The sequence below is a fragment of the Narcine bancroftii genome, chromosome 3 (assembly GCF_036971445.1).
Source record: "Narcine bancroftii isolate sNarBan1 chromosome 3, sNarBan1.hap1, whole genome shotgun sequence".
Classification (NCBI taxonomy): domain Eukaryota; kingdom Metazoa; phylum Chordata; class Chondrichthyes; order Torpediniformes; family Narcinidae; genus Narcine; species Narcine bancroftii.
In genome coordinates, this window is record NC_091471.1 from 4,293,751 (window position 1) to 4,317,476 (window position 23,726).

The window sequence follows — 23,726 nt, forward strand, 5'->3', positions numbered from 1 at the left end:
TAGAGTGGCCCCAATCCCAGCACCATGGCGGTCACGCCAGACGATAAGCCCCCCGACATTACAGCCCCTAACCTCCACCCCCGTTTTTGTTTTTACAACCCTCCATTCACCCCAGGGTCAGTTCTCAAAGAAGGGTTGAATGTGATAGTATGGATTTTATCACCGATGTGTGTGTGTGTATATATATATGTATATATATATTATATATATATATATATATATATGTATATTGTAATATAGGATGGCTGTGATTGGTTGGCTGAGAGCGTAGCCACGCCTACTGGCATCTCTTAAAGGGTTGCTCCTAGCCAGACCCAGATCATTCTGGACTGGTTGACCTACATGTGATACGCTCCAGTCTTTTGGTTAATAAAACCCTTGGTTTGGATCAACAAGCCTTTGATTCTTTCGACGTGCACTACAAGGGGTGAATGGTCTCTCCTGCTCTCTAGTTGATTAGTTTGTACTAATGTTTTTATGTGGTGTTGCCCAGTATTCCTGAATATAAAGATTAAAGAGGTAAAGTTTAAATACAAGGATTTGTGCAGGAAGAAAACACTGTGGAGAAATTGTTAGAATAGCTATAATGGGCATGAACAAAATACAGTGTGTGGCTGAGAAGGTACAGAAATATGACAAATGACACAAACAAATTATTTAAGAAATGAACCCACTGCCGGGAGTGACGTAACGGCAGAGCTGCCACTGGTGCGGACCTGGGAGATCAGGGAGCGGAGACAAAGCACCCTCCCAAGGAGTCTTAACGTCCAGTCATGCTACTGACGGCTTCTATAGACTTTAAATGGCTTGTTAAAGGACCTAAAGGTGCTTCTTTTTAAATGCTGCGACCGTGGGGCCAGGCCCAAGATGGTGGCGCCTGTGCTCGGAAGTGGCCTCGAGGGGTTGCAGACTCCGAGGGAGCAGGGCTTCAGTAAGAAGGAGAATAATGCACATTGAAAAAAAGAAGCAGAGGAGATGACCCTTGGCCCATGGTGGTGGACCAGCGAGGGGCTCTGTGGCTGAAAGACATGCCCAGGTGGTGAACTGTTGGTGATTTCCGGGCAAGAAACCCAAACTAGCTGCAGCATCTGGTAACTTTAGAACAAAGGACTCACACTAGGCTGTGGGCTGCTGGAGACTGGCTCATGAGACCTAGGTAACAGAACCAAGATTTAAGAGGATGCTGAGGGCAAGAGGGGCTCCCACAGGGCCCTGGGCTCTGAAGGGTTCCTAATTGCATTGGAGTTTGGATCTGGAGCTCGGTTTGCCGATGGTTTGACTGGGGTCTTGTACAGCTGCAGAGGCTGTGGGAGGTGAATCCACAAACACTCTCTGTTGCTTCTCTTTCTCTGCCTGTAAGGGGCACTGGGCAATGCTAATGGCAAATCTTTGTCTGCCTTATGGCATAATAAAAGCAATTGGTGCAATATTACATTTCTATTTTATTACATGACAATAAATAGCATCTGATCTGATCTAAATGGAACTGTTCACATGAAATCAGTGGAAAGGATGGGTGAGGAATTGAGGAGAGTTTCCATCACTTTCTGTTTTTAATTTGACCATATGAATCTCACGTACCTACAGCAGGAAATGGCACAAACCGTTGGATCAGAAAGCGTGTGGCTGGATTAAATCTGCAGGCTTTCTTGATGAAAATGTTCAAACCAACCTGAAAACAGAGAAAAAGCATAAGATTATCTCCCCTCTTCAACAGGTTACCAAACAGTGCACACTTCCTCCACATAAAAATGGATCCCCTTCAGTCCTGAAGTTGTGTCCTCTTGTCCTAGACTTCCAGACCATAGGACACAACTTTGCCACATCTACTCTGTCCAGTCCTTTCAACATTTGAAATGCTTCTATGAAGTCCTCCCTCATTCTTCCATGAGTTGTCAAATATTCCTCATATGCTATTCCATTCATTCCAGAGATTGTTCTTGAAAATATTCTCTGAACCTCCTCCAATTCCATAGGAACATAGGAAGTAGGAAGAGGAGTAGGCCAAAAATGGCCCATCGAGCCTGCTCCACCATTCAATAAGATCATGGCTGATCTAATTTATGACCTAACTCCACCTACCTGCCTTCTCCCCATATCCCCTCATTCCTCTATCATGTAAAAATTTATCTAACCAAATTTTAAATATGTTTAATGAGGCAGCCTCAACCACTTCCCTGCTCAGAGAATTCCAAACATTCAGTACTCTCTGGGAAAAACTATTTTTCCTCGTCTCTGTCCTAAATCTACTCCCCCGAATCTTCAGACTGTGTCCTCTCATTTTAGTTTCCCCGGCCAGCTCAAAAAACCTTCCTACATCTATCCTATCCATACCCTTCATAATCCTATATGTTTCTATAAGATCTCCTCTCATTCTTCTGAACTCGAGCAAATACAATCCTAGACGATTTAATCTTTCATCATAAGTCAACCCCTTCATCCCAGGGATCAACCTAGTAAACCTCCTCTGGACCCTCTCCAAAGCCAATCGCTCAAATTTGGAGACCAGAACTGGACACAGTACTCCAGGTGCGGTCTCACCAGTACCTTATACAGTTGCAACATGACCTCCCTACTCCTGAATTCAATTCCTCTAGCGATGAAGGCCAACATTCCATTTGCCTTCTTAATAACCTGCTGCACCTGCAACCTAACTTTTTGCGATTCATGCACAAGTCCTCCCAAGTCCCTCTGCACAACCGCATGCTGTAGTTTTTCACCCTTTTAATAATATTCAGCTCTTTTATTTTACTTGCCAAAGTGGATCACCTCACACTTACTAACATTGTACTCCATCTGCCAGACCTTTGCCCACTCATCCAGCTTAACTCTATCCCTCTGCAGACTCTCCACATCCTCATTACAATTTGCTCTTCCATTCAATTTGGTGTCATCCGCAAAGTTGGCTACACCATCAGTGTAAATGATGAACAGTTGTGGGCCTAACACTGACCCCTGCGGCACCCCACTTACCACTCTCTGCCAACCTGAAAAACTCCCATTTATCCCGACTCTCTGCCTCCTGTCAGACAACCAATTTTCATTCCAGGCCAATAGACTTCCCTGGACTCCACTTTCAGTAACTTACTGAGAAGTCTCTTGTGCGGCACCTTATCAAACGCTTTCTGGAAATCCAAATATACAACATCAACCTGTTCCCCTCTATCCACCGCACCCATTATATCCTCAAAGAATCCTAACAAGTTTGTCAAACAAGATCTTCCCTTTCTAAAACCATGCTGCGTCTGCCTGATTGAACCCTTGCGTTCCAAAAGTTTCACTATTTCATCTTTAATGACGGCTTCAAGCATTTTTCCAACTACAGACGTCAAGCTAATTGGCCGATAATTTCCAGTCTTCTGCCTACATCCCTTCTTAAAAAGTGGCGTGACATTTGCTGTCTTCCAGTCTGCCGGGACCTGCTCGGAATCCAAGGAATTTTGGTCTATGACCACCAATGCATCAACTATAACCTCTGCCATTTCCTTCAGAACCCTTGGATGCATATCATCAGGACCAGGTGATTTGTCTGGCTAAAGCCAGTTTCTCCATCAATACTGCCTTTGTAACAACTATTTTATTAAGGCTCTCCCCAACATTCGCATCCTTAACTCCGCACTTGGGCATGCTGGACGTGTCTTCCACCGTGAAGACTGACACAAAATATTTGTTTAACGCCTCGGCCATTTCCTCATTTTTTGCTACCAGTTTTCCTTTCTCATCCTCCGAGGGTCCTATGTTAACTCTGGCCACCCTCTTCCGTTTTATATCTTTATAAACTTTTTTGCTTTCTGTTTTTATATTTTGTGCCAATTGACTTTCATAATCCTTTTTCCCATTTCTTATTACCCGCTTTGTAACCCCTTGTTGTCTCTTAAAGTTTTCCCAATCTTCCAGTTTCCCACTGCTCTTTGCAGCTTTATACACCTGCGCCTTCAATTTTATACTCTCCTTTATTTCCTTTGTTAACCACAGTTGATTTTTCCCTCCCTTGCTGCCCCTTTTTCCTGACCGGAATATATTTTTGTTGAGCATTACAAAATATTTCTTTGAAAATCTTCCACTGTTCCTCAACTGTTTCATCAATGAGCCTGTGCTCCCAGTCCACTCTGCCCAATTCCTCCCTCATCCTATGGTAGTCACCCCTGTTTAAGGATAATATATTAGCTTTAGGTCTAACTCTTTCCCCTTCCATCTGAATGAGAAATTCAATCCTACTATGATCGCTATTTCCCAGATGCTCTCTGACTATTACATCATTTACTCTCCCTATCTCATTGCACAACAGGAGATCCAGGAGAGCATTTTCTCTTGTGGGTTCCTTAACCTGCTGCTCAAGAAAGCTATCGCGGATGCATTCTATGAAGTCTTCTTCCAGACTCCCACGACCAACTTGATTTTCCCAATCTATGTGGAAGTTAAAGTCCCCCATGGCGACTGCCGTATCATTATTACATGCCTCACTTATCTCTATTTATTTCCTGTGTCACTAAACTATTGTTATTTGGTGGGCGATAGATAACACCCACCAATAATTTTTTCCCTTTGTTATTCTTTATCTCCACCCAAATGGACTCAACATTGTGCTCTTTAGATCTTATATCATTCCTCACTACTGCCTGGAGCTCATCTCTGATTAAGAGTGCAACTCCACCTCCCTTACCATCCTGTCTATCTCTTTGCACCACCTGATACCCTTGAAAGTTTAATTCCCATTTAGGGTCACCTTGCAGCTCATCCTTTCTCAAAAAAAGACCCCACAACTGTACCAAGTGAGACCTTATAAAGCCTCAACGTCACATTCCTGCTGTTATAACCTATTCCTCCGGATTTCAAGCCAACATTGCATTCATCTTCTTCATCGTCAACTCAACCTGGAGGTTAACCTTTAGGATATCCTGCATGATGACTCCTAAGTCCCGTTACATCTCCAAATTTTGAATTTTCTCCCATCCAAATCATAGTCGGCCCTTTTATTCCTTCTCCCAAAATGCCTGACCGTCCACTTTCCAACATTGTGTTTCATTTGCCACTTCTCTGCCCAATCTCCCAATCTCTCTAAGTCTCTCTGCAGTCTCTCCATTTCCTCCTCACTACCTCGCTCTCCAGGAGGATCAGATCCAGCACCACCAGGCTGAGGAACAGCTTCTTCCCACAGACAGTGAGAATGCTGAACGACCAAAGGAACGGCTCACACTGACCCTCCAAGGCTCTAATATTCTAATAAACAATATTTATTTCTTTATTTATCTGTATAGATGAAATACTTCTCCTGCATGTGTATTGTTTGTCTGTATGTGTGTTATATCTGCTTGTGTGTCTGCTTGTTTTGTACTGAGTACCAGAGAACATTTTTGTCAGGTTGTACTTGTCTAATCTGATGACAATAAACTTGACTTCACTCCACCCAACTATGTATCATGTGAAATCTTAGCCACAAAGCCATTTCTTCCTCAGTCCAACTCATAAGCACACAATGTAAGAAGTGGCCCCAACACTGACCCCAGCAGAACTCCACTGGCACCCAGTAGCCAACCAGAATAGGGTCTCTTTATTATCATTCTGTGTTTCCTATTAATCAGCCAAAGCTGCACACAGGCAAGTATCTTTCATGTAATTCCATGGGATCTCATCCTGTTCAGCGGCTTCACGTATGGCACCTTGTCAAGGGTCTTTTGAAAGTCCAAATATACAACATCCACAGCATGTTTTTTGTCTAGCCTGCTTGTGGTTTCCTCAAAGAACAACTGCAGTAGGTTTGTCAGGCAAGATTTTCTCTTGTCTTTGGCCTATCTTATCATGCACTTCTAGGTACTCCATAACCTCATCCTTGACAATCCACTCCAACTTCCCACCGCAAACCAGTGACAGTAAAACTTCACACCTGATTAACTTAATGCCTTCTACACCCAATGTGACCACAAGAACAAGGAAGAGCCACTGCACACCCCCATGCCCTGATCCTCCACTGTCCATATCCAAGGATGACGTGCAGGTTGCCTTTAGGAGAATGAATCCAAGCAGAGCAACCTGCCCAGATGTCGTTACTGGCCGTGTACTGAAAATCTGTGCTGACTAACTTGCCAATATATTCAGGGATATCTTCAACATCTCATTCCGACAGGGCATGGTACCCATCCGTTTCAAACAGGTTTCAATTGTAATGGTGTCCAAGAAGAGAGTGTTAACCTCCCTAAATAACTATCAACCAGCGACACTCACATCCACAGTGATGAAGTGTTTTGAGACGCTGGTGTTGAAGCAGATCAGCTCCTGTCTGAGTAGAGACCTGGATCCATTCCAATGTGCCCAATGCAGCAACAGGTCTACAGCAAATGCCATCTCACCAGCTCTACATTAAGCCCTGGAACACCTGGACAGCAGAGATGCATATATCAGGATGCTCTTTATCAACTACAATTCTGCATTTAACACCATCATCCCCTCAAAACTGATCAATAAAATACAAGAACTGGGCCTCAATACCCCACTGTGGATCTCCTCAATTAATGTAGATTGACAAGAATATTTCCTCCACAATCTCCATCAGCAATGGAGTACTACAGGACTTAGACCCTGTGCTCTACTCGCTTTACACCTACGACTGTGCGACTCAGGACGACGATAACCCCATCTTTTTGTTGATGATACCACGGTAATGCGTAGTACAAAAGGGGGTAACGAGTCAGCAGACAGGAGGGAGATTGAAAACTTGGCTGAAGGGTGCATCAACAACAACCTCGCACTCAAGGTCATCAAAACCAAGGAGCTGATTATTGACCTCAGGAGGGGAAAACCAGAGGTGTACGATCCAGTGATCATTGGGGGATCAGAGGTGAAGAGAGTGAGCCAATTTAAATTCCTCGGAATCGCTATCTCAGATGATCTTTCCTGAAGCAAACACACGACAGTGCCTCTACTTCCTGAGGAGTTTGCGAGGTATGACAATGAAAACCTTAGCAAGCTTCTAAAGATGTGTTACTTCTGAGTGGAAAGCCCTGCAAAAGATAGAGAATGCAGCCCAGTACATCGCAAGCAAAACTCTCCACTCCAGCGAGGAAATCTAAATGGAATGCTGCCATCAGAGAGCAGGAATAATGATCAAGGATCCACACCACCCAGCACACGTTCTCGCTGCTGCCATCAGGAAAGAGGTGTAGGTGCCACCAGACTGGCACCATCAGGTTCAGGAACAGCTGCTCCCCCTCCACCATCAGACCCCTCAACAACAAACTCAATCAGGGACTCATTTAAGGACTCAGACTTGTGCACTTTATTGATTATTGAATATTTATTTTCTGTATTGCAGTTTGTTTCCCTTTCTCTATTTTGTATATGTAACCTTTCTTGAGTACAGTTTAATGCACTACTAATAAGTAGAAATTCTGCCTGGCCCACTGGAAAAAGGATCTCAGGGTTGTATGTGTTTTGCTCATTAATCTGAACTTTGAACACAAGTTGGCACAAAATCATGGGCTGAAAGGCCTATAATTTGCTGTAATATTCTGTGAGATGCTGGAGACTGGGCCACCATGAGGTCAACCATGGAGAAAGCTAGGTAGAGAAAGCTCTATCGAGATCATCCAGACCAGTTGCATCGCAGTTGCTTCAGAGAAATGCATCGGAGGGCAATCCACTGGGCCATAAGAGTGGCAGAGAGGATCACTGGAGTCTTCCCCCCCCCTTCCCAATTGATGTGATCTACTGGTATCGTTGTCTGAAGAGAGAACTCAAAATCACAGGACCCCTTCCACCCTTCACACAGCATCTTTCAGCTGCTCCCGTCGGGGAAACAACACAAGAGGATCAGAGCCGGCACCACCAGACTGAGGAACCTGAGACTTTCAATTGTACAAACATTATTTATTTATTTGTATAGATGAAATACTTGTCCTGCATGTATATTGTTTCTGTTTGTGGGTTATGCCTGATTGTGTGTTTGCATGTTTTGCACCAAGGATCGGAGATCGCCGTTTCGTGGGTTGCATTTGTATAATCAGATGACAGAAAACTTGTCTTGGCTTGAGATCAGTTGGGATGGAGAGATGAGAGATTCATTCATGAGTCTGATAACAGTAGAAAGAAACTGTCCTTGAATCTGGCGGTGCATCTTCTTCCTGATGGTAGGGGAGAGGGTTGAAGAGAGGGAGACTGGGGTGAGATGGGTCTTTTAATCTGTTGGCTGCTTTTCCAAGGCAGAAGGCGTTACAGATGGACACATTACTTGGAACCTGTGGGGTTAGTTGGGGAAGAGATCTTGTAGTGGAAACACACAAGAGATTAACAAAGCCGAATCCAAAACAAAAGGTTTATTTTCACAGGTTTCATAACCCGAAATATAATCTCTGCTTATTTCTCCACAGCTGCTGCTTGACCCACAGAGTGAATCCAGCATTTTCTGGTTTGATTTTCAAGCAGATAGATGGAAGTGGGCGTGGAAGTAAAGAGTCTTAATAAGGATCATTTGGGTTTTGTCATGGTGATATTGCTGAATATTTTGTCAACACCAATAGCGGAAGAAATGATATTTTCTGTTATGACACCAACGTCTGAATGACGATTAAACTCGGTTAATTAGACAGTCTACAGAGGTAACATCATTTACAATTCTTTAGGCAAGCATTACAAACAGATCTGCTGCAATTCAATACATTATCAAAACATCAGTTAAGCAGGTGAACAAAAACACTGGAAACCTTAAATTAAAAAAAATACTAGAAATAACTGGTTCAATAGCAGTCAATAGGAGAAAAATGCCTTTCATGCTGAGATCTTTAATTAAAATCACACATAAAAAAGCTATCAACTGCAGTAGTTTTATACTGCAAAATATTGAATGAACATAGAACATGTGGGATCCATTAATAGGGGGATTGAGTTCAAGAGTTGACAGGTCATGTTGCAACACTACAAATCTCTGGTGAGACCAGACTTTCTGGTCACCTCATTATAGGAAGGATGTGGAAGCTATGGAGAGGGGGCTGAAATTTACCAGGATGTTATCTGGATTGGAAAATAAGTCTTATGAGGCAAGGTTAGCAGAGCTGGGACTTTTCTCTTTTGAGCAAAGAAGGATGAGAGGAGACTTGATAGAGGTCGACAAGATTATGAGAGGCAAAGATAGGGTGGACGGCCAGCGCCTGTTTCCCAGGGCAGGAATAGCAAACACCAGAGGACGTGTGTACAGAGTGAAAGGAGGAAAGTTTAGGGGAGACGTCAGGGGTTAAGCTTTTTTACACAGAGTTGTGGTTGCCTGGACTGCCTTGCCGGGGTTGGTGGTGGAAGCTGAAACAGTAGGGGCATTTAAGAGACTCTGAGACAGGCACATAGATGGAAGGAAAATAGAGGGTTACGGGGTGGGGAACATTTCGTGTATTTTTAATATAAGGAATATATGGGTTGGCACCACATTGAGGGTTGAAAGACCTGTACTGTGCTGTAATGGTCACTTCTTTGGCTTGGCTTCGCGGACAAAGATTTATGGAGGGGGTAAATGTCCACGTCAGCTGCAGGCTCGTTTGTGGCTGACAAGTCCGATGCGGGACAGGCAGACACGGTTGCAGCGGTTGCAGGGGAAAATTGGTTGGTTGGGGTTGGGTGTTGGGTTTTTCCTCCTTTGCCTTTTGTCAGTGAGGTGGGCTCTGCGGTCTTCTTCAAAGGAGGTTGCTGCCTGCCAAACTGTGAGGCGCCAAGATGCACAGTTTGAGGCGATATCAGCCCACTGGCGGTGGTCAATGTGGCAGGCACCAAGAGATTTCTTTAGGCAGTCCTTGTACCTTTTCTTTGGTGCACCTCTGTCACGGTGGCCAGTGGAGAGCTCGCCATATAACACGATCTTGGGAAGGCGATGGTCCTCCATTCTGGAGACGTGACCCACCCAGCGCAGCTGGATCTTCAGCAGCGTGGACTTGATGCTGTCGACCTCTGCCATCTCGAGTACTTCGATGTTAGGGATGAAAGCGCTCCAATGAATGTTGAGGATGGAGCGGAGACAACGCTGGTGGAAGCTTTCTAGGAGCCGTAGGTGATGCCGGTAGAGGACCCATGATTCGGAGCCGAACAGGAGTGTGGGTATGACAACGGCTCTGTATACGCTTATCTTTGTGAGGTTTTTCAGTTGGTTGTTTTTCCATACTCTTTTGTGTAGTCTTCCAAAGGCGCTATTTGCCTTGGCGAGTCTGTTGTCTATCTCGTTGTCGATCCTTGCATCTGATGAAATGGTGCAGCCAAGATAGGTAAACTGGTTGACCGTTTTGAGTTTTGTGTGCCCGATGGAGATGTGGGGGGGCTGGTAGTCATGGTGGGGAGCTGGCCGATGGAGGACCTCCGTTTTCTTCAGGCTGACTTCCAGGCCAAACATTTTGGCAGTTTCCGCAAAACAGGACGTCAAGCGCTGAAGAGCTGGCTCTGAATGGGCAACTAAAGCGGCATCATCTGCAAAGAGTAGTTCACGGACAAGTTTCTCTTGTGTCTTGGTGTGAGCTTGCAGGCGCCTCAGATTGAAGAGACTGCCATCCGTGCGGTACCGGATGTAAACAGCGTCTTCATTGTTGAGGTCTTTCATGACTTGGTTCAGCATCATGCTGAAGAAGATTGAAAAGAGGGTTGGTGCGAGAACACAGCCTTGCTTCACGCCATTGTTAATGGAGAAGGGTTCAGAGAGCTCATTGCTGTATCTGACCCGACCTTGTTGGTTTTCGTGCAGTTGGATAATCATGTTGAGGAACTTTGGGGTGCATCCGATGCGCTCTAGTATTTGCCAAAGCCCTTTCCTGCTCACGGTGTCGAAGGCTTTGGTGAGGTCAACAAAGGTGATGTAGAGTCCTTTGTTTTGTTCTCTGCACTTTTCTTGGAGCTGTCTGAGGGCAAAGACCATGTCAGCAGTTCTTCTGTTTGCGCGAAAGCCGCACTGTGATTCTGGGAGAATATTCTCGGCGACACTAGGTTTTATTCTATTTAGGAGAATCCTAGCGAAGATTTTGCCTGCAATGGAGAGCAGCGTGATTCCCCTGTAGTTTGAGCAGTCTGATTTCTCGCCTTTGTTTTTGTACAGGGTGATGATGGTGGCATCACAAAGGTCCTGAGGCAGTTTTCCTTGGTCCCAACAAAGCTTGAAAAACTCATGCAGTTTGACATGTAGAGTTTTGCCGCCAGTCTTCCAGACCTCTGGGGGGATTCCATCCATACCTGCTGCTTTGCCACTTTTCAGTTGTTCGATTGCCTTATATGTCTCATCCTGGGTGAGGACCTCATCCAGCTCTAGCCTTAGGGGCTGTTGAGGGAGCTGGAGCAGGGCGGAATCTTGGACTGAGCGGTTGGCACTGAAAAAAGATTGGAAGTGTTCTGACCATCGGTTGAGGATGGAGATCTTGTCGCTGAGGAGGACTTTGCCGTCTGAGCTGCGCAGCGGGCTTTGGACTTGGGGTGAGGGGCCGTACATAGCCTTTAGAGCCTCGTAGAAACCCCTGAAGTCGCCAATGTCCGCGCTGAGCTGGGTTCGCTTGGCGAGGCTAATCCACCACTCATTTTGGATCTATGTTCTATGTTCTATACTAAGCACACTACAGGGCCTTCAGCTCATGATGTAGTGCCGACCTTTGGAAACCTACTCCACATCAGTATAACCCTTCCCTCCTTACACCCATAACCCTGTATTTTTCAAACATTCATGTGACTCTCTAAGAGTCTTTTGAAAGTCCCTATAATTTACTAGCCTCCACTATCACCCTGAATGGAGAGAGAAAAAATAGTTTCTCACCCAAGCCTGTCCATCTCCTGAAAGTTGAATCAGCTTGAAATTAACCATGCTTTTCTCTCTGCTAAAATGCTGACTGAATGTTTATGGCATTTTCTGCTTTTGGGCCTTAGAGCCTCAGCATGCAAAAGCCAAGGAATCATTAATCGGGAGAATTGCTCAAGAATCACTGAGAATGGAGGAGTCACGTGATGGAGTAGTGGCCGGTCGGAGAAACCAGCGCTCTCCAGGAAAATAGGAAAAACAGTTAGGAAAAAGCAAAGCATAACAGAAATAGAGTACAAGAAATAGAAGATAAAGATACAGAGAAAAGAAAGAAGATGGCTTCCAAGAAGGAGAAAGTAAGAACAGTTGGAAAAAAAGATGTAAAAAAGTTGCCGGAGAAGACGGAAGAAGGCCTTACTTGAGGGAGGAACAGGACGCTGTGGTGACGAGGAACGCCCGACACGCGAGGTCGGTACCTGACCTACTGAGTCGTGATCCACCAGCTGGTACATTAGAAAAATGGCTCTCGGAGCCAAACAAAAATGCGCAATCAGAGGAGAAAGAGGACACCGGAAGGAGGGGGGCTCAGCAGAGGAGCGGGCTGTCACAGACCGAGCAGCTGAGAGACACCCAACACCAGGGCTCTCAGCTGGAGAATAAGGAAGACAGCAGAAGAGGGTGCGACGAAATAGAGGTGGAAGACAGACGGAGGGAAGATCGACAAGAAGACCAATGTCAAGAAGCACAACAGAGGGGAGGTACGGCAAGAAGAGGCCCAGCAAGAAGAGGCCCGACAAAGAGATACAAGTAGCTCATCAGGAAAAACAGATTAGACACAGACACAAAGAAGAGAAGAAGAAGACCAAGATCAAGGTCAAACTGATGGACAAAGAGAAATAAAAGGTAAAACTGATGAACAGAATATGGATAAAGTCTTTTCTGAAGAACAAATGAGATCACTAAAAGAATGGTCGTCATTAGAGTTTAATGTAATTAAAAGGAAAATGAAAAGAACAGAAGATAAAATGTAAAGGTTAGAACTGGTAATGACAGAAATAGGGAAAAGAGTAGAGAATGTGGAAGAGCAGGAAACGACTATAGAAATGGCAGTAAATGACGTGAGAAAAATTGGAAGTGACAAAAAAATTAAAGAGACACAAGAGTCGTTATCTCAGAAAATTGATATGTTGGAAAATTATAGTAGGCGAAACAACATAAAAATAGTGGGCCTGAAGGAGGGTAAAGAAGGCACAGATATGAAGGAATTTATAAAAGGATGGATCCCGAAGGTCCTGGGAATGACAGAAATGCAGGAAGGAATGGAAATAGAAAGGGCACACGGAGCACTAGCTCCGAAACCACAGGCACATCAAAAACCAAGATCCATCTTAGTAAAATTTTGGAGATACAAGACAAGAGAAAATATACTGGAGCGGGCAAGGAATAAAATGAGAGAAGATAATAAACCATTGGAATACAAGGGTCAAAAATATTTTTTTACCCAGACATAAGTTTTGAACTCTTAAAGAGGAGGAAGAAATTTAATACAGCAAAATCAACTTTATGGAAAAAAGGTTACAAATTCATATTAAGACATCCAGCTGTGCTTAAAATCTTTATACCCAGGGAGCAAAACAGACTGTTCTCGGATCCAGAGAAAGCGCAAGAATTCACAGAACATTTGTAGGAAAGGAGAAGAGATGAAGAGATGTAACAAGAATGAAGAATGGCGATAAAGTATATATAAAGATATAAAAACAATGTATATGTAAAGAACTAAAGAGGGAAAATAGAAGGGAAGGGAGTAAGGGGAAAAAAAGAAGAGAGAGAGCTTTGCTATATGTGTTAAAAAAGTGTTTTCTGGAGAGGGTTGGGTGGAGGGGGAATAACCATCACTGTAAAATCAGTTGACGCTGCAAACAAGATCGCAACCCAAATGAAAAGGGGAGTTGTGGTTGCCCGGCAAGGGGTATGGGGCAACTCGGGGGGGGGGGACTTTTGGGGTTAAGGTATTAGTGGATGTGGGAACTGTGGGGTTACTTTATGTCTTAAATGTGTTGTTGTATATTTAGTGTAATAAGAGAAAACTAAGAGATGAAAATGGAGAAAAGGGGGATGGAGGTGGCAAAGAAGTGGAAAAGAGATGAATGCAAGATATAAGATGGCCATGTTGAACTATATGACTATAAACATTAATGGAATACAAAATCAAATTAAAAGGAAGAGGCTACCAAATTTATTGAAGAAGGAAAAAATAGATACAGCATTTGTGCAGGAAACGTATCTAACATAAACTAGAGAGAGACTGGGTAGGACACGTAACGACAGCATCCAATAATTCAAAAGCTAGAGATTTTTATGACTAAGATGAAAAAGGGAAATAGAGCAGTTGGAAAGGGAGATAGTAAGTACAGAAAAGGAATTAGTAAAAAGGGATGATATAACGAAAAGGAGAGAATTGGCAGACAAAAAAATTAAATAAGAAACATTACAAACGTACAAGGTGGAAAAGAACATAATGAAAACAAAGCAAAAGTATTACGAACTGGGAGAAAAAACACAAAAAATATTAGCTTGGCAACTTAAAACAGAACAAGCTAAAAGAACGAGATTGGCATCAAGGCAAAAGGACAAACAAATTACATATAATCCAACAGAGATTAATGAAAACTTTAAGGAATTTTATGAACAATTGTATCAAACTGAGAACGAGGGGAAAGATGATAAAGGAGAGGAATTTTTAGCTAAAGTTAAACTGCTGAAATTGCAAGAAGAACAAAACAAACTAATAAAAACCATTTGAAATAGAGGAAGTACAGAATATATTAAAAAAGCTACCGAACAATAAAACACCAGGAGAGGATGGATTTCCAATGGAATTTTATAAAACATTAAAAGAGTTATTAATTCCTCCTCCCCTGGAAGTTATGATAGAAGAAACACAAAACTTGCCAGATTCATGTAAAACAGCAATAATTACAGTAATACCAAAGACGGGGAAGGATCCACTAACACCAGCATCATACAGACCAATATCTCTACTTAACTCAGACTATAAGATAATAGCGAAATTATTAGCAAACAGATTGGGTGATTGTGTACCTAAAATAGTAAAACAAAATCAAATTGGAGTTATTAAGAAAAGACAAACAGCGGATAATCTGCAAACTTATTAATCTAATTCACGCAGTTCAAGGAAATAAGAAACCAACAGTGGCTGTTGCTCTAGATGCAGAAAAAGCCTTTGACAGAGTAGAGTGGAATTACTTATTTAAAGTATAGCAAAAATTCAATCTACCAGAAAAATACATCAATTGGATTAAAGCATTGGTGAAGGTAACAGTAAATGGATATGTATCAAGTCACTTTAAATTAAGGAGGTCAACTAGACAGGGATGTCCACTATCCCCCTCATTGTTTGCCTTAGCAATAGAACCTTTGGCAGAACTGATAAAAATAGAAAATAAAATAAAAGGGATAAAAATAAAGGAGAAGGAGTATAAAATCAGTTTATTTGCAGATGACATCATAGTATACCTAACAGAACCAGAGGTATCAGTAAAAGAATTACATAAGAAATTGAAGGAATATGAAGAAATATCAGGGTACAAGATCAACGCAAATAAAAGTGAAGTGATGCCAATGAGTAAGGCAGACTATACAGAATTTTTTAAAACATCACCATTTAAATGGCAAACACAAGCAATCCGATACCTAGGGATCAGGTTAGATAATAAATTAAGCCACTTGTACAAACTAAATAATCAGCCACTAATAAAGAAATTGCAGGAAGACGTAGAACAATGGAAAGAATTATCGCTAACGTTGATAGGGAAGGTAAACTGTATTAAAATGAATTTGTTCCCAAGGATACAATACTTATTTCAAACATTACCAATTCCCTTAACAAAAAAATTCTTTAAGGAACTAAAGAAAATAATAAGGAAATTCTTGTGGAAAGGGAGGAATCCAAGGGTAGCATTAGATAAATGAGCAGAGAGGTATAATCAAGGTGGTTTACCGTTACCAAATTTTAGAAATTATTATAGAGCCGCACAATTGAGGTTTTTATCAGATTTTTACCAGACGAGGGAAAAACCAGACTGGACTACGATAGAACTAGATAAAATAGGGGAAAAGGTACCGGAATATATACTTTATAAGTAAGATGAAAAGCTGGTGCAATATAAAAACTCACCAGTACTGCCTCATATACTAAATACATGGAAGAAGATCCACTTAAAAAAGGAAAAAAATGAATGATCAAATATCAAAATTACTGTTGACGTAAAATCCGTGAATCCCTTTTACAATAGACAACCTTTCCTTTAGAGAATGGAAGAGAAATGGAATGAAAAGAATAGAAAACTGTTTTTTTGGGAAATAATTTATTAACATTTGAACAAATGAAGTACAAATATGGAATAACTCACGGAACAATGTTTGCATATCATCAATTGAAAGCTTATTTAAAGGATAAATTGGGAAACAGCTTGAGATCACCTGAAGGAAGCAGCTTTGAATACATGATTACAGACACAATGATATTCAAAAGATTTATAACCAACATGTACATTAAGCTGCAAGGTAAGGAAACAAAATAAACTATAAACCTAAGCAGAAGTGGGGAAAGGATCTAAACATAAAGATAAAAAATGAAGTATGGGAAAAGTTATGTTCTGGAACTATGAAGGATACATTAAACACAAGGTTACGCATGATACAGTATAATTGGTTACACGGGGTATATATTACTCCACAAAAATTAAAAAAATGGAATTCAACATTATCAGACAGATGTTTTCACTGTCAGAAGGAAATGGGAACAACATTACATGCAACTTGGGCATGTACGAAAGTAAATATGTTTTGGGAAGAATTATATCAGATACTAAATAAAATTACAAAAAATAACATACAAAATAAAACCAGAGATATTTCTTTTAAGTAACATAAAAAGTAGAGAATTAGACCTCAAATTGGATAAAGTGCAAAAAAAAATTAATTATGACAGCCTTAGCAGTAGCAAAAAAATGTCAACTTGGAAATCAGAAGAGAGGCTGAGAATACAGCAATGGTACATGGAAATGAATAAATGTATTCCATTGGAAAAAATAACATATAATTTAAAAAATAAAGTCACAATGTTTGAACAAATTTAGGAACCGTACATGGAACATATCAGAGAGAGCTCGCCTACGACCTCCATCCTCTAAAATGAGAATGAAAATGATAAGAAGACAAAACTAGATTCAGTGGGTAATAAATAGATGACACATTTTTCTACTTTATTTTTTCCTTTGTGTGAAAATATTGTTTTATGGTTTGTACATATTTTGGTTGATATGGTTCACAGTGTGAAAAATAAAAAATTATATAAAAAAAAATTATTGAGGACCATTTCCATCCAGCGCACAGGATCTTTGACCCACTACCATCTGGAAGGAGGTACATGAGCATCAAAATCCGGACGGCCAGTCTGGGAAATGACTTCTTCCTGCAGGCTGTGAGATTGATGAACAGTGTCGTGTAACCGAGTAAACCGTTCAAACTGGAGTCAGTGCGGCCTCAGGCACTGAAGGCTTCCCGACTGTATCTGAAGCTCGAGTTGCTGATGGATTGAACAGAAGTTTGTGTGGCTGTAGAGGCTGTGGGAGTGAGGAGGCGAATCCACAGACACTGTGTCTCTGAAGGGACTCTCTTGCTTCTCTTTCACTTATTGTTAGGAGCACCAGGCAATGCTCATAGCGACTCTTTGTTTGCCTTACGACAGATAAAAGTTGAAGTTTTTTTTTTCTTTCTTTGGCTTGGCTTCGCGGACGAAGATTTATGGAGGGGTTAAATGTCCACGTCAGCTGCAGGCTCGTTTGTGGCTGACAAGTCCGATGCGGGACAGGCAGACACGGTTGCAGCGGTTGCAGGGGAAAATTGGTTGGTTGGGGTTGGGTGTTGGGTTTTTCCTCCTTTGCCTTTTGTCAGTGAGGTGGGCTCTGCGGTCTTCTTCAAAGGAGGTTGCTGCCCGCCAAACTGTGAGGCACCAAGATGCACGGCTTGAGGCGATATCAGCCCACTGGCGGTGGTCAATGTGGCAGGCACCAAGAGATTTCTTTAGGCAGTCCTTGTACCTTTTCTTTGGTGCACCTCTGTCACGGTGGCCAGTGGAGAGCTCGCCATACAACACGATCTTGGGAAGGCGATGGTCCTCCATTCTGGAGACGTGACCCACCCAGCGCAGCTGGATCTTCAGCAGCGTGGACTCGATGCTGTCGACCTCTGCCATCTCGAGTTGAAGTATATCATGTATATTACACTGAAACTTTGAACTTGCCAAAATATGTCTATTTATTTTAAATTATATCTTCATATGTGATTATTATGTGCTATGTACACACGTGTCCACCATGGTCCAGAGAAACGCTGTTTGTCAGGTTGGATGTCAGATGATTATTTAAATTTTAACTTTTAAATTAAAATTGTTTTAGTCATTTAGCACAGTTACAGGCCCTTCTGGCCCATCAGCCTGTGCCATCCTAATACCCCAATTAACCTACGTCTGTTTTGAAGGGTGGGAGGAAACCAGAGCACCCAGAGGGAACCCAAGCAGACATAGGGAGAACATACATACACCTTACAGACAGCAGCACAATCAAAAATGGATCGCTGGTGCTTACGACCCACACGTGCATAAATTTGAACTTGGTCAGGCTCTGTGGATTTCAGGTTTCAGATTTATTACATGAATTCACATACAACCCTGAAATTTCTTTTCCTGCAAAAAAACTGTACACAGCGTAAACATGTAAACAAACTGTAAACAGATAATGAATGTAAACAAACTGACTGTGCAATACAGAGAGAAGAAAAAGTAAGTCAAGAAGGTGGACAAGTCAGAGTCCTTAAATGAGTCCCTGATTGAGTTTGTTGTTGAGGGGTCTGATGGTGGAGGGGGAGCAGCTGTTCCTGAATCTGCTGGTGCCAGTCTGGTGGCATCTACATGTCTTTCCTGATGGCAGCAGCGAGAACAGAGCGTGTGCTGGGTGGTGTGTGTTATGTATTTGATGTTTCAAGGACAAACACTGAACACTGAGACGTGGTGCTTCATTCATTCTTTAATACAGAACTAAAATGGTTCCACATGACAGGGAGCTGATCTTGATGACATCATACTCACACAGGCATAAATACCTGACACTCCACCCCTCCCACAAAATAAATGCATTGCGCAAATAACACATGATCTAAATAACTACATTGTGCCCATAGACTAAGGGTGAAGATTATGGGTAATTATAAAAGAAGTAGGATGTGTTGGATCGCCAAGTCATTGAACATAGTATTTCAGTCACACGGGAGGATGCTTTTCTCTCTCTCTGATCGTCTCAGTTGACATGAGGGATGCATCGAGTTTGGTAGATGTCCTCCATGCTAGGAGGAGGTTCCCCAATGGTCTTTTCCGCTATCTCTGTCCTCTGCGGGGTCTTGCAGTCTGAGGAGGTACAGCTTCCAAACCAGGCGGTGATACAGTTGCATAGGATACTCTCAATACATCCTCTGTAGAATGTAGTGAGGATAGAAGGTGGGAGATAGACTTTCCTCAGCCTTTGCAGGAAGTAGAGGCGTTGCTGGGCTTTCTTGGCTATGGAGCTGGTGTTAAGGGACTAGATGTGGTTCTTTGCCAGGTACACTCTGAGGAATTTGATACTCTTGACGACTTCAATGGTAGAGCCGCCAATGGTCAGAGGAGTGTGGTTCTCCCCAGGCCCTCCTGAAGTCAACAACCATCTCTTTTGTTTTTTTTAACGTTCAGATACAGGTTGTGAACTCTGCACCAGTTCGTTAGTGACTGCACTTCGTCTCTATACGCTGCCTTCTCCTTCTTACAGATAAGGCCCACCACTGTCGTGTTGTCAAATTGGGAGAAGAAGGCATCAACTTCCTCTGGGAGTGAAGCTTTTCCGCCTGCTACTTCACCGGATTTGGTTTTGTAACAGATTATGGCATTTAGGCCCTGGCACAGCTGTTGAGTGTCCCTTGTTATTTCCATTCTCATCTGGAATCTCCACTTCACTCGGGAGATAGCTTTCCACAGGTCCTAACTGCTCCTGCTGTACTGATCTTGATCTCTGGACTTAAATGCCTATGATCTGGCTCTCAGCCAATTCCAGATTTCATTGTTCATCCAGGGCTTCTGGCTTTATCCACTTTAATCAGTCCCTGGCTATCCAAATGCTTGTAAATCCAATCTCTTAGAATCATGTCCTGATAGAAGGTATTAAGGAGGTGACAAAAGTAGACGATGAGGGTGGCGATGTGAATTTTCATATATGGTCTTTAGTAAGGCGTTTGACGAGGCCATTCATGGCAGGCTGATTCAGAAGGTGCAGAGGCCTGGGATCTATGTGAGTTAATAGTTTGGGTATGAGAATGGCTGGTGCAAAGAAGACAGTGGACAGTGGTGGAAAGCTATTATTCTGGCTGGAGGTCCATCACCAGTGGTGTTCTTCAGGGATCAGTGTTGGGACCACTATTGGTTGTGATATATATGGATATAAAAGTACGTGGGTGGGTTATTAAGTTTGCAGATATTTCGAAGATTGGTGCAATTGTGGACAGTGTTGAGAGTTATCAAATACAACATGATATAGCTCAGTTACAGAGAAATGGCAGATGGAGTTTAATTCGGACAAGTGTAAAGTGTTGCACTTCCGTTAGTCAAACCTAAGGGGAAAGTCTGTCGTTAATGGCAGGGCTCTTAAAAGCATTGAAGGTGCAGAAGGATCTGAGGGTCCAGGTCCACAGCTCATTGAAAGTGGCAACAATTAGAAAGGGTGGTAAAGAAGGTGTGTGCTGTGCTTAGCTTTATTGTGTATAAAAGTAAGGAGGTCACGTTGCAGCAATATAAAATTTTGTTTTGGCCGCTCTTGGAATAATTTGTGCAATTCTGGTCACTTAATTGCAGAAGGGATGTGGAAATGGTACAGAACATGATGTCGCCTGCTTTAAAGGGTACGAATTATAAGGAAGGATTGGACAAACTTTGGTTGCTTCCTCCAGAGCATAGGAGGCTAAAGCAAGACATGATTGAATTGTATCAAATTATGAGAAGCATAGATAAGGTGTACAGTCAGAATTTTTTACCCCAGGGTCACACACCAGAGGACATTCATTTATTTAGGATGGTTATGGACTTATTGCTTGAACGTCTGGGACTGATCCTATCTCTCAGCTTATTTCCCTATCAGCGACTAGACAATACACAAAAGTAAAAACTTAGCTGGTCAAACAGCGTTCTTTATATGGCAAAGATAAATACATAAAAGGGCTTGAGCCCTTCATCAAGGAATAGAATAATATTGGCAGGCACCCGAACAAAATGGTGGGAGGAAGGGGAAGGGAGTGGGGAGCACAGTCCCAAAGGCAGGAGGTAATAAGTGGACAGGGGTGGGGGGGGGGGGCACAGGAGCAAGCAGGGAGAGGAGGGATAGCTCTGTGAATAGAGAGGGAAGGAGGTGTTGAACTGGAGGAAAGAAGACAAAGGGAAAGGAAGGGAGAACAGGGAATGGGCTAGCAGAAACCGGAGAGGCCAATGTTAATGGTATCCAGTCGGAGAGTGCCCAGATGGAAAATCGTGTTGTTCCACCAATTTATGGGTGGTCTTGTTGGGACGGACAAGAGATGATGGGAATGGGGCACAGAACTGAAATGAAATTGAAATACACAAAAGAGAAATGCAGTGTCCATGAGATGAAGATCAGTATAGCAGGAGCAGTTAGGACCTGTGAAAGGGTAAACTACTTTTCAGGCCTGAGCCTTTCGTCGGTTATAAGCAAAAAAAAAGCGGGTGAGGGGACGAGACGAGGAGGAAAGGAAGGAGGAGTACATGCTAACAGGTAAGAGGTCGTAAGTGGATACAGGCTTGAAACTTTCATCTGCTAAAGTCATAAAGCATGAAGAATATATCAATAACTTATGTGAAATCTTAATGGGTTGTAGCACAGTAAAATATTTCCTCTCTGGATTTTATGGAAATTATCTTAATCTGATGACCCCTGGTTACTGACTCTCCTGCCATTGGAAAGTTTATCTTTAATCTATCAAATCTCCTGACATTTACTCAAAATTAGTGCTTGTTTTATTGGGTAATCTACAATGAGCAAATAATTGGACCTATAACCTGCCAAGACCCTTGGAATGGTCACTGCAGGTATGCAGAGAATGTCAAAATTACTCACGGCTATGGAGACAGCACTGACAACTGCTCCAACGTAACCCAGGGCGAACTTCGACACAGGAGTCGGCTGTTGAGATTAGGAAACACAAGAGGGAATGAGTGAGGGAGATAGGGGCAGGTGGCGGTGGGGGTTGGATGGGGGGAGGAGATGGGGAGGGAGTGGGGAGAGGGAGATAGAGGGAGGGAAATGGGGAGGGAGTTGAGGGAGGGAGTTGGGGAGGGAGGGAGATGGGGAAGAAGTTGGGGAGGGAGATGTAGAGGGAGATAAAGGGAGGGAGATAAGGGGAGCAAGTTGGAGAAGGGAGATAAAGGGAGAGAGATAAGGGGAGCGAGATAAACAGAGAGATAAGAGGAGGGAGGAGCAGGAGATGAGGTGGAAAATAAGGGGAGAGAGAGATGGGGTGGAATTGAGGGGGCAGGAGATGGAGGGAGTTGGAGAGGGTGATAGGGATGGAGAAAGGGGAGGGTGATGAGGAGCAAAATGGGGGAGGGATATGGAGGGAGGGGAATGGGGAGGGAGATGGGAGATAGGAGATGGGGAGGGAGTTAAAAGGTGGGAGATGGAGAGGGAGAAATGCAAAACATTTATGTTAAAATAAGGTTATTAACTCAAAACTGTAATAAAAACAGAAAATGCTCAAAACATTGAGCAAGTCAAACATGATGAAGGAGATGATCATGGACTTGAGGAAGGACCACCCTCCACTACACCTTAAAATCTTGGTAATGGAGAGAATGTAGAGCACCAAGTTCCTCCAAATCCACTTAACCAGTGACCTTTCATGGACACACATCTCCTCACTTGTCAGGAAGGCACAAGAGGGACTGCCCTTCCTGAGAAGACTGAAGTGGGCAAGGCCACCGGCCACCATCACGTCGACCTTCTATAGGAGCTCTGTCGAGAGCGTCCTGGGTGACTACATCAGTGTGTTTTGTTGCTGAAAATAAATGGATCGGACATCAATCTGCAGGGTCGTAAGAGAAGCCTCTCACCTCCTCCCACCTCTCACCCCCCACCATCGACATGATCTACCAGGATCATTGTTTGAAGAAGGCACACAAAAACATTGAGGACCCTTTCCACCCCGCACACAGCATCTTTCCCATCAGGGAAGAGATCCAGGAGGATCAGAGCCGGCCCCACCAGGCTGAGGAACAGCTTCTTCCCACAGTGATAATGGTGATCGACCAAAGGTAGTGCTCACACTGACCCTCCGAGACTGTATTGTTTAACTAACAATATTTATTTATTTTTATGCATGTATATTTGTCCTGCATCTGTATTGTTTGTCTGTATGTGTGTTATGTCTGGTTGTGTGTTTGCATGTTTTGTACTGAGGACCAGAGAATTGCATTTTGTCACGTTGTACTTGTGCACTTGGATAATAAATTTGAACTTAATGCTCTACTTAGTCATATTACACAATTGACATGCTACCACAACAAAAGGTGACAGCCAAGAGTCTGCTTCTCTATGGGAACCAGCTGGTGCATTAAATAGGAGTTAAACACCTGCTCTTGATCTTCCACATCAATTCCACTTTCCTAACGACTCACAGCAACAACCTTGCAGGCAATGTGAGCAAAACCAAGGAATTGGATTTCATGATGGGGAAACCAGGAGTACACAAACCAGCCCTCTCAAGAGGGTAAAAAACTTCAAATTCCTGGGTGACAACATCCCTGAAAACCTATCCTGGGGCCATCATGTGATGTAACCAAGAAGGCGGCTTCCATACCTCTCCCATCCATGTT

The 23,726-nt window shown here is 43.0% G+C and overlaps 1 protein-coding gene and 1 long non-coding RNA gene across 10 annotated transcripts in view; one reads left to right on the forward strand and one right to left on the reverse strand.

The window, feature by feature from the left end:
* Positions 1-8,575, forward strand: part of LOC138756946 (uncharacterized) — an 85,636-nt gene extending 77,061 nt beyond the window's left edge. For all 5 annotated transcript variants that reach the window (XR_011353244.1, XR_011353241.1, XR_011353242.1 and 2 more), the window contains one exon: positions 8,364-8,575. This is a non-coding gene — a long non-coding RNA (uncharacterized lncRNA). The remainder of the gene's footprint in view (positions 1-8,363) is intronic.
* LOC138756945 (sideroflexin-5-like) overlaps positions 1-23,726 on the reverse strand; it is a 309,487-nt gene that overhangs the window by 161,684 nt on the left and 124,077 nt on the right. For all 5 annotated transcript variants that reach the window (XM_069923412.1, XM_069923411.1, XM_069923409.1 and 2 more), the window contains 2 exons: positions 21,973-22,038; positions 1,582-1,672 (listed from right to left, as the gene is read on the reverse strand). In XM_069923412.1, coding sequence (XP_069779513.1) covers positions 1,582-1,672; positions 21,973-22,038 — 157 coding nt within the window. The remainder of the gene's footprint in view (positions 1-1,581; positions 1,673-21,972; positions 22,039-23,726) is intronic.